Below are 16,416 nucleotides of genomic sequence, written 5' to 3'. Positions count from 1 at the left end.
TGTGCTATCACTGAGTCAATTTGAATTACACAGGATATACATGTTTTCTCGGGAGGCTCTCTTTCTCTATAGGACTTGCTTACAAGGCAATTTCATAGGACTAAAGAACAAAAGTTTGGGATTCTCACTTTTCTCAGAACTGTCACAATTGACATCCAGTGTCGGTGTCTCCTCCGATCAGGCTGTGAAGGCTTGACCTGGTGAACCTCATTTATAGCATTTTTATCTCCTTATATTTAATTCTCTTTGAAGTGGTTGAAACTAAAATGACCATGAATTACCCACTTTCTGAGACAAGTTACTAAAACATGTTTCTACGTGTCATGGTGAGTAGGAGCACACAGCTAGACATTAAATTTAGAAACATCTAGATGTGGTGTTACCTATGGCAGTCACAGAGCCAAACTCAAAGGGAGCAACTTGACAACAACTAGCAAATTCTCAGAGGGGACTCCAGGGCCATCTGTTGAATGAGCTGGCAAATATGTGATGGTGAATCATATTGGAATTTTTTTTTTTACTAGTAGGAAGAATGGCAAACATGTTTAATGCCTGGTAAATCTTAAAGAAATGCAGAAAAATGCCACAATCTTTTTCTTCTTCCTGGGAGCTGTGTTTTCAGTCATCCTTCAAGCACTGGCAAGACCTAATCGAAAAAAGTAGTAATTTCTAAAGGCAGTGGAGAAGTTTCAGGTTTCCTACTGGACTGGACATCGAGAAAGGAAGGGAAAGATGGAGTATATGGATGGTGAAGGGGATTATTTCCCCCTCGGATGCATGTAGTATTGGTGACCGTACCATGTGCATCTCAGCTGGTGATGCAATAACCCCCGGGGCCCTGCAATAAACATCAGCATGTCTGAGAGGAAACCAGGTAAGTGATGAAGCACATCCCAGCCGGGTTTGTGTGCTTGTGTGCGTGTATGATGGACGTGTGTTTGCGTGTGTTCTAATCCCTAGTCCAGCTAGTATTCCAAGTTGTAAGGGATCACAAGGACTAAGTCACCTGCAGCATCTCTTAATATAGCATCAAGAAGAATGAAGGGTGTTCATATGCAGCACATACAGAAACCTCTTCTTCCATAACAGTTAAAATTTTAAAAAAAGTTATGTACTAATCTACTGCAATTCATTTCCTGAAAACAAGTGAAAAATTTATTCACTTGAGGCCAAGTGCTGCTCAGGAATTACTAGCACTGAGGTTTCACTTTCTGTACCTGTAAGCTTTTCAAATGTCCACCTCAGGTGCTAACAGCGACTTGTTACTAACACGGAAACAGACACCAACTTTCTTCTCGCGGACAACATCCAGCAGGCTCCTTGTTCCCAAACCTTGCAAGTACCCTCCAACTGATGAGTAAACACCTATCACTGATTTCACATGAGAAGGTGGTTCCTTAAGGATCATATATTTTTTCGTATGTGGATATGAATACAAGGTTTAATACACGTGCCCTGAACGACCCTCCAACAGGACCGGGCCTACAGAGGATGCTGCCCACACTGGTGGAGATGCAGACGCCGGCTTGGGACTGCGCACAACACGGAAAGAAGAGGGCCGGTGAAATTGTGCTACCCCCCAACGCTGTGGCCCTGGGCTTGGAGCTGGCCGCTGTGGACTGAGCCGCATGTGCCTGGTTTCAGAGGTCTTGCTCCTGCGGTCATGGGCTCCTAGGACAGGAGGACAGCAGGTCCAACCAGGCCTCAATTTGCCCAGATCTCAAGTACTGATCAAGTCCTTTTGGAACTGCTTTCGTCTGAAACATCACTTTAGGGGTGGGGTGGATGACAGAGCATTTGTCTTATTTTAGACCCAGTCTCGCCAATATTTTTAGAGAAGGCAAAATCTGAATAAAATGATCACTGTTGAATAACAGAGGGTAGGAGACTAGAGTTTGTTGGCTTTTTTTTTTTTTCCCCCTCAAACTTGGCTTCAAACACTAGGGTCGAATCTACAGATTCTTACAGAGGCCGGGGGAGTCTTCAGTCGGGATCCTTCGCTATGTTCCCTGGAGGCGCCACCTGCAGATACCACGGACTGTGAGTGTCTTCAAAGGGGGTATTCCCATCTCACAGCTATTTGGGACCCAGGAACCTCTGCAGTAACTAAGTTAGGATTCCCTCTAAGCATGCCCGTTTTACTTGTTGCATAGCAGAGAGAAGAGCAACCAGAGGAACGTGGGTGAGACAGCGAAGACAGGATTTTGTCAGTGGAGCATAGGGCTTTCCTGCCCAATGAAGACTAGAATATGTGCTGCTGGAGCGAGCACATCTCCCGTCCAGTAACTACTAGAGCACAGGCAGGTCTCCTCTGGTGTGCAGTGAAGTCACCGTGGACACACGCCTCTTTCATCTACGCTCCGCGCTGCACTGCGGCACTGTCTAAAGCACAGGTCATAAACGTCCCTCAGCCAGAGGACAGATTCCACGACAGTATCGGGCTGTCAGGGTGCTGGAGAAGGAACGATAAGGAAGCCAGGATGCTGAGAGTAGTATAAATGGTATCGTGCCTATGAAAAGAAGATTTGAGAGAAATAGTAGAGTGTGGGGAGAGCTGAGAGATAATATAAAAGAGGAGATTTCACCTTTTCATCTCACAATGGGAACTAAAAGTTTTCTTCAGAAGATGACTTTGGAAAATAACTAACTATGTCGGTAAGATTTGGGTTCTCTTGCTGACCAACAGAGCTCGCAGACACACTCGCCTGTGATCGCTCATGAACTTCCTCACACTGCATTGCAAACTTTATCACAGTAAGATCTAAAGAGGCTCCGTTCAACGGCATCAACAGTCCTAGTGTTCTTCTATGACCTCAAACTTGACGAATCTGTGTCCAAGTACCAGAAAGTCAATCATTTCTGAGCACGGTTACTGCACTTCTCTGTAACTAAAAGCTTTCTGTAAACCTCACGAACACAAGTCTGAAATAAAGTCTCTTCCAACAACGCGGAGCGTTATTCCTCTCCCGTGAAATCAGGCGCTGGTCCCCCCTGTTGCAGTGTTTTCTACCCCAGGCAGAGAGACGTCTCTATCACCACCCACACGGCATTTGTTTGAAAGTCTACAGTCGAGACCAGAATTTCGGCTTTCCATCCTGATCCTACACCCCAGTCTTCCTCTTTTCTGGGACACTGACTGTGAAGCACCGGAAACGTGAGACTCCCTAGACCATTGGAAGACTGTCAGCCATTTCTCTGCGTTCTTCAAGTTCTCCTGTTCTTCAAGACTCCTGCTGCCCAGTGAATCGTGACAGCAGAGTTTGTGAGAAGGACAATGAAACAGACCAAATCTCACTGTATCCAGAACTATTAAAGCAAAGACGTAGTTAAAAAAAAGACAGCTCCTAGCGGAAAGCAGTCTACTGAACAAATAAGGCAGAAAGGTTGCAAAGGCGCTCTCCATGCAGATGTACCCTTGCGATCTCGCTGTGATGAATGCAGTTGTTTTGAGTATGTTCCTACAAACTAAGTCATTTATACAGAAGGTGCCCACGGGTCCAGCTCTATACGAGGCTGCCTCTGTTCAAACAGAAGGCTCCTCATTGAGTAAGAATGAGGATTTAAGCTTAATGAGCCTCCCGCCTAGTGGACCGGGGCTGGGGAAGTGAGGAGGTGGGGGTAAGGTGCCTGCCGTGGGGGTAAGGTGCATGCTGTTAGCCGTCCGTGCTCTTCCAGCGTTCTCGACGGGACAAAGGGACTGTGGTTTTGGCATGCAGGGCTGCTCACACAGGAAATAGTGGCGTATATCAAACAAAGTACAGAAACAAACTCTCCTCCAGGAAGCGGAGTTTAACAATTGCCTCATTAACAAGAGCCAGGGAAGGACAGGAAAAGAGGGGAAGCCAAGAGCGGATTATTATCCAGTTCTAGACAGATGAAGCCCTTCAGCGTCTCCCCAAACAATCCCCGTAGTGTGGATTTGACAAAGTGGCACATTTAAGAGGGAACTCTCTCTTGCCATCAATGGGAGTCAGGCGCACCCGTAACTGAGGGCCAAATGCAGTCCCTGGAACTTGACTTTATCAGGAGACACAAGACAGAGGACAAGGCAGCTATATCCACAGAGAATTAATTAAGAGCAAAAGCGACATCCAGTGAATGTAATCAATAGTCTGAACACTGATCTACATATCAACCACCATTGCCTTCTCCCCTTCTCGCCCTTTTAAATTAGTTACACGAGGGTGCCCTTACAACTCCTGTGTCAATAGAGATTTCTTTGCTCCTTGGCTTTGCCGAAATGACACATGTCTCCTATCGCATCTTACAAAACAGACCCTCGAAGGCCAAACACTCTGATGCCAGTCTGAGTTTCTGAATGGCTGGAATGTTCTGGGGGAGAATTTTATCAAGGGTTATTTATTGGCCTGGCTTTCTCCCTGGACATTCCTCCAGTTTCGTACGAGACTTATGTGCAAAGAAACGTGCTTTCCTGCCAAAGTCCATACCCAAGTCTGTCTTTACTGGCTCATTTTGTTCCCTCTCCTTTTAAAATGGTCCCTTTTGGACACACCATCAAACTCCTCACTAATTACTGCAGTGTTGCTTGCAAACAATAAATACTGGGTTAACCCAATCTTTCCAGGGTTCCTGTCTGTTTCTCAGAACTGTGTCACCCCGCACCCCCCCACACACATATCCAAGGCACACTGCAGTTCCCTTTTCCAAACCATGAAAACAATCACATCATCTTTATACTGCTTTCATTCCTACCAGCTAACAGTACAGGTCTCATTATTTTCAGGTTTCAAAGGCTTACCAGAGACATTGCTTCTCAAGACCGGGTTTGTGGTTAAGTCCTTTAGCAAAGATTCTGACTTCTTCTGGAATCTGTGCTTTGTACGAATCCCTTCTAAGCGGCACTGTGACTGGGGTGACTTGTCAGTCACTGCTGACCTCGGCCTGCTCTAGACCCAGCAATTCACCAGTAGCCTTTACTGCTTAAGGAAAATAGGATATTCTGCATCCTGGGCATAAACATGTGAATCCCCTATGTCCAGGACCAAAAGGGCAAAAAGGGCAGATTTTACCAACATTTCCTTAAGAATGAGAGTTTCATCTTTAGCACATGTGGATTTTCGAAGCAATCCGCATGTGAGATGCTGTGCTCACAGATCACATTGCAAGGGTCTGTGTGTGAACAGTTACGGACTGTCATTGGGTCTAATTGTACAGCTCTTACTGACAGCACACTCCCTTTGCAACGGGCGAGAGTGTGACTGGAGTAAGCCCCATAGAATCAGAGCCCAGCTTCCCGCTGATCGTGATTCCAACTATGAATAGATGTGGTTACAAAGTTAGCACCAATACAACCTCGGGGTAACCTAAAATATAATGATGCCATAATCAATGAAACACTGAAATGGAAAAAAAAAAAAGGTGGTTTGTTAGGAAGAGGTTGATTTCTTCATACTCAGAAACTAGTGGGCAGGCAGAATTTAAAAAAAAAAAAAGTCATGATAAAATGTAGAATCAGTAGCTGACAAAAGGAGAGTGCAGATTTGAGTGACCAAAAAAAGTTGATGAGACACGGAAGCGTCCCTACCCATGTTTCAGGCCCACTGGAAGCAGCTAGTGTTCAACCAGTTTGGTTTTTATATGGCCTTAAAAGATATACAGGTCAACTACAATTAATTATTCCAAAATTTAAAAAAAAAATTACCTGACTGTTGATCAAAACGTATGAAATGGAGAAAAAGGAAAAAAAAAAAAACAAAACCAAAAACGAACATACCATGTTCACACACAAAATAAAACCACTGTGTCGGGGACATCAGGGAAGGTGGAATATTATAACAACACATGTTACATTGTTATACTATCCCACCCACCTTAATGAAGAACCCTTGGGTGTAGCTACTCCGTAGCCTTTGGAATCCAGATTTCCTCCCACTTTCATGGTGTCACACGGCTTTCGCTGCTCGATGTACTCGTTCATAGTGGACTCCAGGAGGAAGGCGAATTTGCCTTTGGATTTTCGGACCCGAGCTACTCCCTCTGCGGTCGTCCGAGTGAACACTGACGGTTCTGCGGATCGCATGTAGGTCCACATCTTTTCGTACACTGCTATTTTTGATCTCTGGAGGAAATGCAAATAAAATCAAATTCAGGAGAGAAGGGAACAGTATGTTAATAGTGACCGAACCGGACGAGGAGAAAGCCTTTTTAAAGTACCTTTTCCTGGTCCTGCAACTCTGGTCTGCCTGGCTAACCTGTTCCTCTCCCGTCAGAAAACTGTTTTACAGTTAAGGACGTCACAGAAACAGCAGACATTTAGAAGTGATACTGGAACAAGCAGGTCCCTCTGGTCATAGATGATTACCCTACTCAGCTGTCCAAAGAACAACGTATTATCATTATTTTTAAAGGTAGGATGTCATAGCGTGTGGGACATACAAAATCATGCCTGTTATCACAGTCACGGTAAACCCGGAAGGGGCCAGCTTTGCAAAACTCCCTTTAATTCTATGCCTGAATGATAACTGATAAGGAAGGAGTGCTGCTATACTGTTTTCATTTTTATCCTTTTCCATGCCTCCAAGTTTTAATATGAAGTGTTCTAAGACATATTCGAAAGATGGTCAGATCAAGCCAGCAGCTGAGCACGTACCAAGGACCAGACATAGTGGGCTTCAAACCCAAACGTCCATAACCCAAGAGGCAAACGCTGGATCCAACAGACAGCCGAGGGCTTTTTCTCAAAAAATCTCCAAACAGAATATCCACTGACTTTAAAGAGAAGTGATTACTCCTCCACAGGTACAGACCTCCGGTTATACGATAAATGCCATGGAGATGACAAGTGCCACCCAGGGACCAGGGTCAGGAAGGGCCTGACAATGCGGGGCGGGGGCACAGAGAGTGAGCACACTTATGGTCAGGAGCCCCAGGCGATGGATGAAAGTGACGCATCACTATACCCCACACCTGAGACTAATCTGGCATCCTATGTCAACAATACTTCAAGAATAAGTTTTTTCCAAGTAAAAAGTTAGAAAAGCTGAAAAGAAAGAATGGAGATTCTTGTTTTCCTAGGATATATTTTGGAGAGTTAGTCTTTCTAATACCTTGACCTCAACCAAGGAATCTATTTAGTTCTGTCTATTTGGGCTCCATCTCTTTTAGTCCCACTATTTAATTTACCTAGAACCTTCCGCTGGTCTCTGAATTCCTGTTCGATTTTTTCATCCATACAGACATTTTATTTTTATTTTTATTTATTTTTTTTTTTAAAGATTTTATTTATTTATTTGACAGAGAGAGATCACAAGTAGGCAGAGAGGCAGGCAGAGAGAGAGAGAGAGGAGGAAGCAGGCTCCCTGCCGAGCAAGGAGCCCGATGCGGGACTCGATCCCAGGACCCTGAGATCATGACCTGAGCCGAAGGCAGTGGCCTAACCCACTGAGCCACCCAGGTGCCCCATACAGACATTTTAAAGGTGAAAATACATCTAAATGAACTCAAATGTCCCCAGGCATGTATTTAATGAGGTCAAGAAACCTGCCCCCTGTCTGATGTCCGATTATACAATGGTACACAGACTTCTGTGGTGCAAGGGCATCTGTTCAATAACAAGATGCTAAGATTTTGCATCTCGATCCAAATAAAAATTAGCGGACATTTCATTCAAACTTACATTTAAGCATGAGGGAAAATCTCAAGTAGCATGAATATGCATTTTATATGGACCCTCCTTTGTTTACCAGAATATAGAGTCCAGTAAGAGGTGGATCTTCAATAATCAACAAATGTCCTGAATAGCAAACTTAAGAAGACATGTTTTGAGGCAAAATCAAATGATTCGTTTAACCAAGAAAGAAATTGATAAATGTTGGATTTAAAATTTTGGTTTCAAAGATGGAAACTTTGTAATCAACATCCTATGTAACAGTAAGAGATTTGCATACTTGGACACTATTAAAAAACCCAGATATTCAATGTTACTGTATATTCAAATGCTGGTAAATACCATGATGGAAAATAGACATCCTTTATTGTCCTATGAATGTCTTCATGTTATTAACACTTAAAAATACTGCCATGATACAGAGCTTGTGGGTTATGTGTGCGTGTGTGCGTATATAATGATGGGTTAACTCTAGTTATAGAAATCTTTATGTTAGGAAACTGCATACCAACTACTAAATGAAATCGCAAAGATTCTATGTGCGTCTAGGACAGAGGAGCATAAGGACTCAGCACCCGCAGCTGTGGGATCCACTAGGGAGGCCATGTCGCCGGGCCCCAATCAGTCCATCTTCAATAACACAATCCTCTTCAGAGAATGAACTCTGCCATTTTACAATGAGTTCCAAACTCTGAAAATCATAAACTGTCTCAATCACCAGATACAGACGTCCTTCACACTTATTCTGATTATTTCTATTAAGACAAATGTTGGTAAACAACGTCCTTTTGGTGTATAATCACTCTTCAAAATATACTGATAACTTGAGACTTTTACCTAAAAAGATACAGCATTGCACAAACATCGCACACTTTGTCATGTATACTATATTGAAAACAGAAGAAATAAAACATATTACTTGAATGGAAAATTTTTTGAAATTTTTGAAGAATATGAGAGTCCGGTAGTTATCTGGCAATTTTCCAGTTACTGTTTAGCATGTTACTTAAAGGAATTGGAACCTCTAAACAAAACTAACACAGCAGGGTGGAAAAAGTATTTTTAGGGGTTGGTAATTAGGAAGATAATTTAATTACTCCTTTTCAAAGGAATAAAGTACCTTTAGGCCACTGATACTTTTTAGAAGTCCATTTGTATAATAGTAATGTGAAGGAAATTACTGTTGCATTTGTTTATATATATTGAATTATATATACCAGAAATGCAAAAGAAGTTGAATTAATTCCCTTAAAGTTCAGAAGAAAGAGGAATCCACAGTGTAGTTGGGCCACACTTAGCAAAACCTTATGTGTAAAAGAAATTGTAAAGATACAGCACCCGGTGGAAAAGAGAGAAATAAAGCAACTCCTTCGGGGGAAAAAAAAATCACACTGTCACTCTACGAATGTTTAGAAATTCTGATTCTGATTTCAAGGTGCATGACAGAGATAAGGTCACATTCACTTGGGGAAGGGAGTACTGGGGCATTCAAGTAGGGAAGAACTGGAAATAATATTCCCGTGCCGTATTTGTGACCACAAGAGGTGAGTGTTAAGGAGCGAGGGCAAGCAAAGCTTTGTAAATTTGATGAGACAGGCTAACAGGGAATTTCTGCAGTCCCAGAAAACTCCCAAACACAGTGATAATGGGATTCTAAGTCCCTAAAATCTTCAGCTGTAATTATCTTTTTAAGATCAGGCTGGGGGAGTAAATACGCTGAAAGTCATAAGCCAAGATGATACAAAAGTCATCATTTTTTTGATATTAGAAAAATAATCTCAGAATTATTTCTTTCCTTGTTGTGAAGTTCAACATAGGAAACTTGCTGACTTAAAGCACTATTCTATTACTGAAAATAACTCTTGGACTTTTAAAAATGTGCTGTCCTTTAAACTGCTCAAAAATTAAGTATTCCCGCCTTTCCATTTTTTAATAGAAAACAGGTACAAATGTCAGGCATTCTAGTTAACATTAACATTGTTGCCAGGTCCCCGCTTCAGCAGCTTAGGCGGCAAGGCCATGGTTTGCAGTATTTGATAATCTTCTAAGCCCTGAGATAGTCATCCACCTCATTTACGCCCCGGCGGAGTGACGGATGACCACAGCAGCTGCGGTATGAAGTCGGAGCTGCGGGGCCCTTCAGTGCGTGAGCCTCAGGTGTAACGCCTGAACACCTCACCAGCAAGGGTGCCATCAGGGACAGGTCCGGACCGCCCTTCAACGCCTCCACGTTCATGCTCCGCAAGGTGTACAGAACACAGAACACACCAAGTTTCATAACGGGGCCAAAACCAACGCAACAGTTGCATTCGGATTAGTCCCCCCCTCCCACAACGGCCTAGTTCCTTCTCCAGCCGATGTGTGACTGCAACATTTTTTGGAAGCATAGGTACGGGTCACTGCCTGAGGCAGTTTAATGGAGCTGATAGATGTACCATTACTGTGTTCCTATGAGAAAACAGTCCTGACAGGAACAAAAACACCCTTCACATGCCACTGCCTCCACCTGTCAGACAAAATGGTTTATTTAAACCAGGCCATCATCTGTGGGAGGGGAGGGAGTGAATTAGATTTTTATCAGAGAACCCACGGTTATGCCTTCCTGAAAGGGTGCTGCCAGGGAAAATTATTTTCTTGTCCCATTAGGGTTCAGACCGTTCTGCAACAATATAAATATAAATACAATATATTTATATAACAATATAAAAATAAATACCTTATAAAAAAATCTTCCCATTTTAAAGCTGCCATTTTGGGGGTGTGGAGGGGGGGCAGAGAGAACGGGCCATGGAGATGGGCGTGGCCCGCAGGAAAGGCTCTGTAAATCCAGCAAGCAGCTCCCCTTCATCCTCTACTTCTTATCAATATGGTCTCTTATCTCCCTCACCAGATTTTAGAATTTGGAACACTTTTTAAAAACTCTATAAAGATTAGAAATAAACATTTTCTGTGTGCTCGATGCCAAAGAGCTGTACAGTGAGTTATTTCTGATTTTTTTTTTTCAGGGCATCAACATGACATTTCTTTCTCCCTTTATCACTCAAGGCAGAATGATGAACCTGCAAATATTTACCTTACTTACATGAAATTCGGTCACCACTGCTCGGTAAAATGCAAGTGTATTCCATTTTGATGCCTAGGCATAATGGTTTCTAGGCAAAGTTACTGAATTCTACTTACCTAGTTTTGGGTGGAAGGAGTCAGAAATTTACAGATTTCTGGCAAGGTACTGTAATTGTGCTAAAATGTGTTAGAGCAGTATACTTCTATCAGGAAGCTTTAAAGACTGGGATGCACTCAGTAAGTTTTAAAAATCTGGTGAGTTAAGTTTATCCATTGTCATGAGCATTACTTACAGTTCTAGAAAAATCCGCAAATATCTGTAATTATCCTAAATGTTTCATTATAGCTACTAGCAAGGCTCTCTCTAAATTGTTGACAAGGACATGGTTCTCTGCCTGGTTTCTTTTGTAAACAATGTCCAATGATGGGTTTGACAAAACTTTTGATTGGTTTGTTCTTAATTCAGTATTATGTAAACACATGTAGTTAGATCCTCTTAAAAAAGAGAAATCTCTTATGAACTTCAAGTACATGACAGTTAAAGGCTGGCTTAAAGAGTAGGGTGTTTTGTTGTTTTTTTCATAGCTGAGTGGGAAGATGATAAGCATATACATTTGAATGACAATGTGCTCTCCCAGTACTGGGTTTTAAGCGCCCACTTATTTCAAAGGGCTGTCATCAGTTTTACATGAAAGCTTAGAAAACAGGGAAATAAAATTCCTGTCTCCTAAATTAGTAAATATCTAACCTGTAAGCAATTGAAATTAAATGTAAAATATCCTCATTATTACTTGGGTAAATATTTGTGAAATTGTCACTCTGACTGTCTTTTAATGTTATGGTTCTGAAGTCACAAAATGAATCCTTATCTCTGACCAGACATTATCAAGTGCATATCTCTGGATTTAAGTACAAGCAGAGTAAGAGTTTCACCAATCAAAAATTCATCCTCACAGTGGAACAAAGAACTAAAAAACCAGAAACTTTTAAACCCCAGGTACCTGCATCCATATATGAAATGATAACAGATTGAACACTTCTATCTGTAAAAGCAGAGAAATCGGCACACATAATATCTTGCGACGGTGTCCAGAACTTAACAGTTCTATTACCATTATTCTGTGAGAAAGCAAATGTTGTGCTTTGAAATCCATTGTTATGGAACAGATTACAGACTCTACCTCACAGAAGGAAGTATAAGCTTCAATTAAGGTTTTGGGTTTCAAATGTGGCAAGTTAAATGTATTCTTGAGACAAAACAAAAAACCCTTGCTTTCACTGTTATGCCCTTAACCCCCAAGCACATCTAAATTATAATCTTCCCAGACGCAGTATCATCACAGCATTATCAAAACTGGAACCTTCTAGATAAGTTACACTCTAAAGTTGTCTTAATTACCTTTTTGTTGTTACTTTTCCCCGGGTCTCTATTGCAATGTGAATAAATCAATTAACTTTTACAAACTGAAGTGATTATAATTCCCAAGTAGAAGTATTAGCATTAAACATAGCATTACTATTAAATTTGCAAAACGTACAAACAGCTAGAGCGCATAATATAATGGTTGGCAGAAACTGCCTGAGTTTCAAAATTATGAACATTTCATGGTTAGTTTTTCCCTTAACTTACTCTGAAGAATTCTTTTGTTGACCCTGAATCCAGGGTTCCATAGGCAATTTCTGTTTGTTTGGCCAGATCTTCTGCACTTTCTATGGGGGAGACCATTCGTTCAACCGTCAGGAAAGCGGCGAGGTTAGCGGTGTAAGATGATATAATGATGAGCGTAAAGAACCACCAAACACCTCCAACAATTCGACCTGAGAGGGATCTAAACATGGATAAGATAATGCACATTTTCCTTTCTCTAACCAACAAAGAGAAAGAAAAGAAATATCATAAATTCACAGGGTACGTTTAAACCACGATGGCAATTACAGTTTTATCTTCTGTCTACTCCAGAATGATTCTATCTTTCTGTACAATCTGAGCTGGGCACGCCACCTCGAGGATATGAATGCCACTGAAAATACGGAAGATGTTCCCTTTTTATTGTGTGTTTCCAGAAACGTGGAACTTAATGCCTTTCCCCCAGGTACAGGAAAGGAACACTTACTGAAATTCACTGATATATCCACCCCACTTTACGTTTTAGCATCTCTGGAATTGGGGTGTAGCCTACAGGTGATGAGATAAACACACTCGTGTGGCTTCATCGGCAGCATCACTGATCTCTTTGAGGTACATGAAACAGCAGTGCGTGTTACCAGCGGGCAAGGTCTCAGATTTCATACAGATGCCCTTCCGAGAGGACTTGCAATGGCTTTCACACGGAGCCCTGCCAGGGCAGGTGGGACACCCCGAACGGGGTTGGACCAGATGAGGGCTCAGACTGGTCTCAGAGTGACCACCGCTGGGTATTGTTTTGTCTGTTTGATATTTCATTTCTGATCTGAGCTGAGGATGGGCTATCTCCAAACACATCTTTACTTTCTGCCCTAAACAGGTTCTCTCTGCCATTGCCAACACGAGAGCACAGCGTGTGACTTCTCAGTGCACTGGGGGATGCCATTAAAAAACAGACACTAAACCTCAAAAAAAAAAGTTCTCTCCACATCCTTTCCCTGGTATCGGGGATGTGTGGGTAAGGTGCGTGCAGAGGAACAGTGAGGATGGAATGAATAAAAAATCCAGGTAATTTTATCATTGATTTCACTCCCTGGGACCATCAGACTTCAAAATTACTAGGACAAATTGTTTTTAAACTTTTTTTTTTTTAAATGTAAGAAAAAAATTTCCTATTTTCCATGACATTTTTAGCTTTCAAATTCTCCCTTCTTAACCATTATTATTAAGTAGCACCTGACAGTTTTAACTTAGCACCTGCTTCATCCTGGTTTTCAAAACCATCCCATGACTTGCTTTTGCTTTCTCTTCATTTGATTAATTCAGAGTTACTGACTCAGTTTTCTATGTTATTGGAATTCAAACACATTTAGAGTTTTCTGGGACCTTAAGGAACACAACTGCATTGTGCCTAAAATGTCTCTTTTTGAGAAGGCACACATTTCTTTAAAAAAATCTGTATATTTGTGTTGCTAATCTAAGTCACATATTTAAGTTCAGTTCATAGCCTTCTCCTACTTGCAGTTATTTTTTCTGTGGGAGAAGGTTGGTATTTTTCTTGCAATAGGAGACTGGCTGCATTTCTGGAAAACGACTGAAAAATGTCTTAGTGGCGTCCAAAGGAAGTGAGCCATGACTCCACAGATATTGAAAAACATGTCTATTACACCAACACCGTATTGACATTGCTGAGTTTGCCCACTAACTAAGCTTACTTAGTTCATGTTCTGTTACACAGAACAACAGATATCTGGTACCTAATATACTGACTCAGGCGTCAGGTAAAGTCTACAGCAGAAATCCCCCATAAGGTATGTGGGGTGTAAACTGAGGTCAAAATTAACTTTTATAAAAAGGGAACAACAGCAACAGTAATGAAAAATTCTGATTTTGAAAAGGAGACAAAATGAAAATGAAATCTTAGTCTGACAATTTAGATTTTCATTTCCACCTGTCAGACCACTGAAGGCCATACTAACACTATGTGATTTTGGAGACTGCGGAGCGGTTGCATATGTTACTTCTCTGCTGGGAAAGCTCATCTGTATGATGTGTCCACATCTGGTGCTAACCTGGAAAAACTGGCCCCGGTGGCACTCAGATCAACTTGGGAATTGTACCTCTCTCCGCTCCCCCAGGAGAACAACGTGCGGAGACAGCCTGCGCAACCCCGAGAATGATGGCGCAGGGAGGAAGCCAAGAGTTTTCGAACTGACCTGGGTGAAATGTCACATCCTTGCTGCATGAAGGCGCCCAGGGAAAACCAGAGGCTGTTGAAGATGCCGAACTCATTGGGAGGCTGGTCGCTGGGCCCTTCCTTCCCATCCTCTGGCTCTTCTGTGTGCCATTCATACGGACTAAACCTGCTGACTAGGAACAAGACCACACTGACACCAATGTAGGCAAACACTATACACATCCAGATCTCATAGGCCAGAGGGTCCAAGAAGGAAAACACTCCCGGTTTAGATTTCTGAGGCTTCTTGATCATGATGGATATGCCCAAACTCATGAAGGGCTTAGAGAAGTCAATGACCTCCTCTCGGACCAAAGTGATAGTCAGAGGGGCGATAGCAATCTCTGCTTTCTAGAAGAGAAGAGACACATGAAAACACACAGGTTAATGCACTCCAAGAAGTGGCTGGCACGGGGCCGATCCACTCAAAACTAACGAGTTATGCATCCACTTTACATTCTGAAGGGGAAGGCCAGCAGCTAGCTGAGTATGAACGGCGATAAACTGAAGGTGAACGGTAGATTGTTTTCCCAAGAGAATATACCCTGTGCAAGTGCATGAACTATTTTTATTGGTGCTGGTGATTAGATGAGAGGAAGAGACACAGGGAAAGAGTGGATAGAAGCAAAAATGTACTTGAACTCAGATAACTGTCTTCGTCTTTAAGCACATGGGCCGGGCCAGAGGATGAGCCTGACCGGACTTCCCATATGGCTGGATTTCTCAATTTCTTGGCCGGAATGGCCATTATGTTGCAGCGTTTTCTGTTTCATTTGGAATGGTGCCACTGACTCATTACTTGGCCATCCTTAATATTATGAATGCAAATTTCAAACAGCCCTTTTTTATTTCTTTCCAGTTGTAGGAAAACCTACCCTACAGTCTGTGTTGTAGCATGGAAGACACCTGCTGTTTGAGGACATTTTCCAATCCAGAGCACACACAAAAATCTGAAAATTGGCATTTATTTCTCCCTAGCCACATACTTTGATTTTATACTCTGAATTTCAGCGTTCGGAAAACAGTGGATTCAATTCTCAGCTCTTATGATCTGTCTTACACCAGTTTCTGTTTTTGTTCTGTGACTCGGCCATTTTTCCAAGCCCATTTTCCATGTCTCCCCAATGAGGACACTTTTGTGTTTGCCTCATTGCATCACTGTGATTCTCTCTTTTGGACAATTTAATAAAATCCTAATGAGCATTTACTGAGGGACTATATATCTGGCTCTGAGCTAAGTACTTTAAACGGCCTCTCATTTAACACTACGCTAATCCCGTTTATCACTGTTTTCTAGACGATGGAGCGGAGACTCAGGTGTACACATCACGGCCCGTCTTGATCGGGGCTCGCGTGTCTTCCATCAATCACGCCATCTCCAAAAGTGAATGGAATAAAGGGTCGTGAAAACACTGTAAACTGTTAAGTGATCTGCAGGTACAAAAAGTTTATTTGATTGTTCATTTTGAAAAGAACTTATCTGGCAGTAAAGGGGAATCGGAAACACGGCCAGGCATGCTCCTGGAGAGGCTGACATATCCAGGGATTCCTCGAGACCCTCAGGTCACTGGCTCACAGGCCAGCCGGCAGCTCCATCCCAGGGCACTGCGGTGGCTAGTGCGGGGAGGGTACAGCAGCCACGAGGCTGCCCATTGTGGGGCTGAGCGCTAACTCTGAGAGTCCTCTGGGGGAATGAACTTAGCTTACCTCATGAACGCCCACATTTATGAAAGTCAGACTCACCGCTGGGAGGTTATCATTTTTGCTATTTTATTATTTACATAATTTCCATTAGACAAGTGATCTAACTGGCTACAGAATAATAAGATGTAGAAACAGAATGACCTCCGTTCCCTTCACCTGCTC

At 42.4% G+C, this 16,416-nt stretch overlaps 1 protein-coding gene across 11 annotated transcripts in view; it reads right to left on the bottom strand.

Annotated features, from left to right (window-relative positions):
* GRIA4 (glutamate ionotropic receptor AMPA type subunit 4) overlaps positions 1-16,416 on the bottom strand; it is a 381,150-nt gene that overhangs the window by 33,549 nt on the left and 331,185 nt on the right. For all 11 annotated transcript variants that reach the window (XM_032357837.1, XM_032357836.1, XM_032357835.1 and 8 more), the window contains exons 12-14: positions 14,531-14,901; positions 12,321-12,519; positions 5,832-6,079 (exon numbers count right to left, since the gene is read on the bottom strand). In XM_032357837.1, coding sequence (XP_032213728.1) covers positions 5,832-6,079; positions 12,321-12,519; positions 14,531-14,901 — 818 coding nt within the window. The remainder of the gene's footprint in view (positions 1-5,831; positions 6,080-12,320; positions 12,520-14,530; positions 14,902-16,416) is intronic.

The sequence above is a fragment of the Mustela erminea genome, chromosome 9 (assembly GCF_009829155.1).
Source record: "Mustela erminea isolate mMusErm1 chromosome 9, mMusErm1.Pri, whole genome shotgun sequence".
Lineage (NCBI taxonomy): Eukaryota > Metazoa > Chordata > Mammalia > Carnivora > Mustelidae > Mustela > Mustela erminea.
The sequence above is the reverse complement of the archived record's forward strand: the minus strand, read 5'-3'. Positions and strand labels throughout refer to the sequence as shown.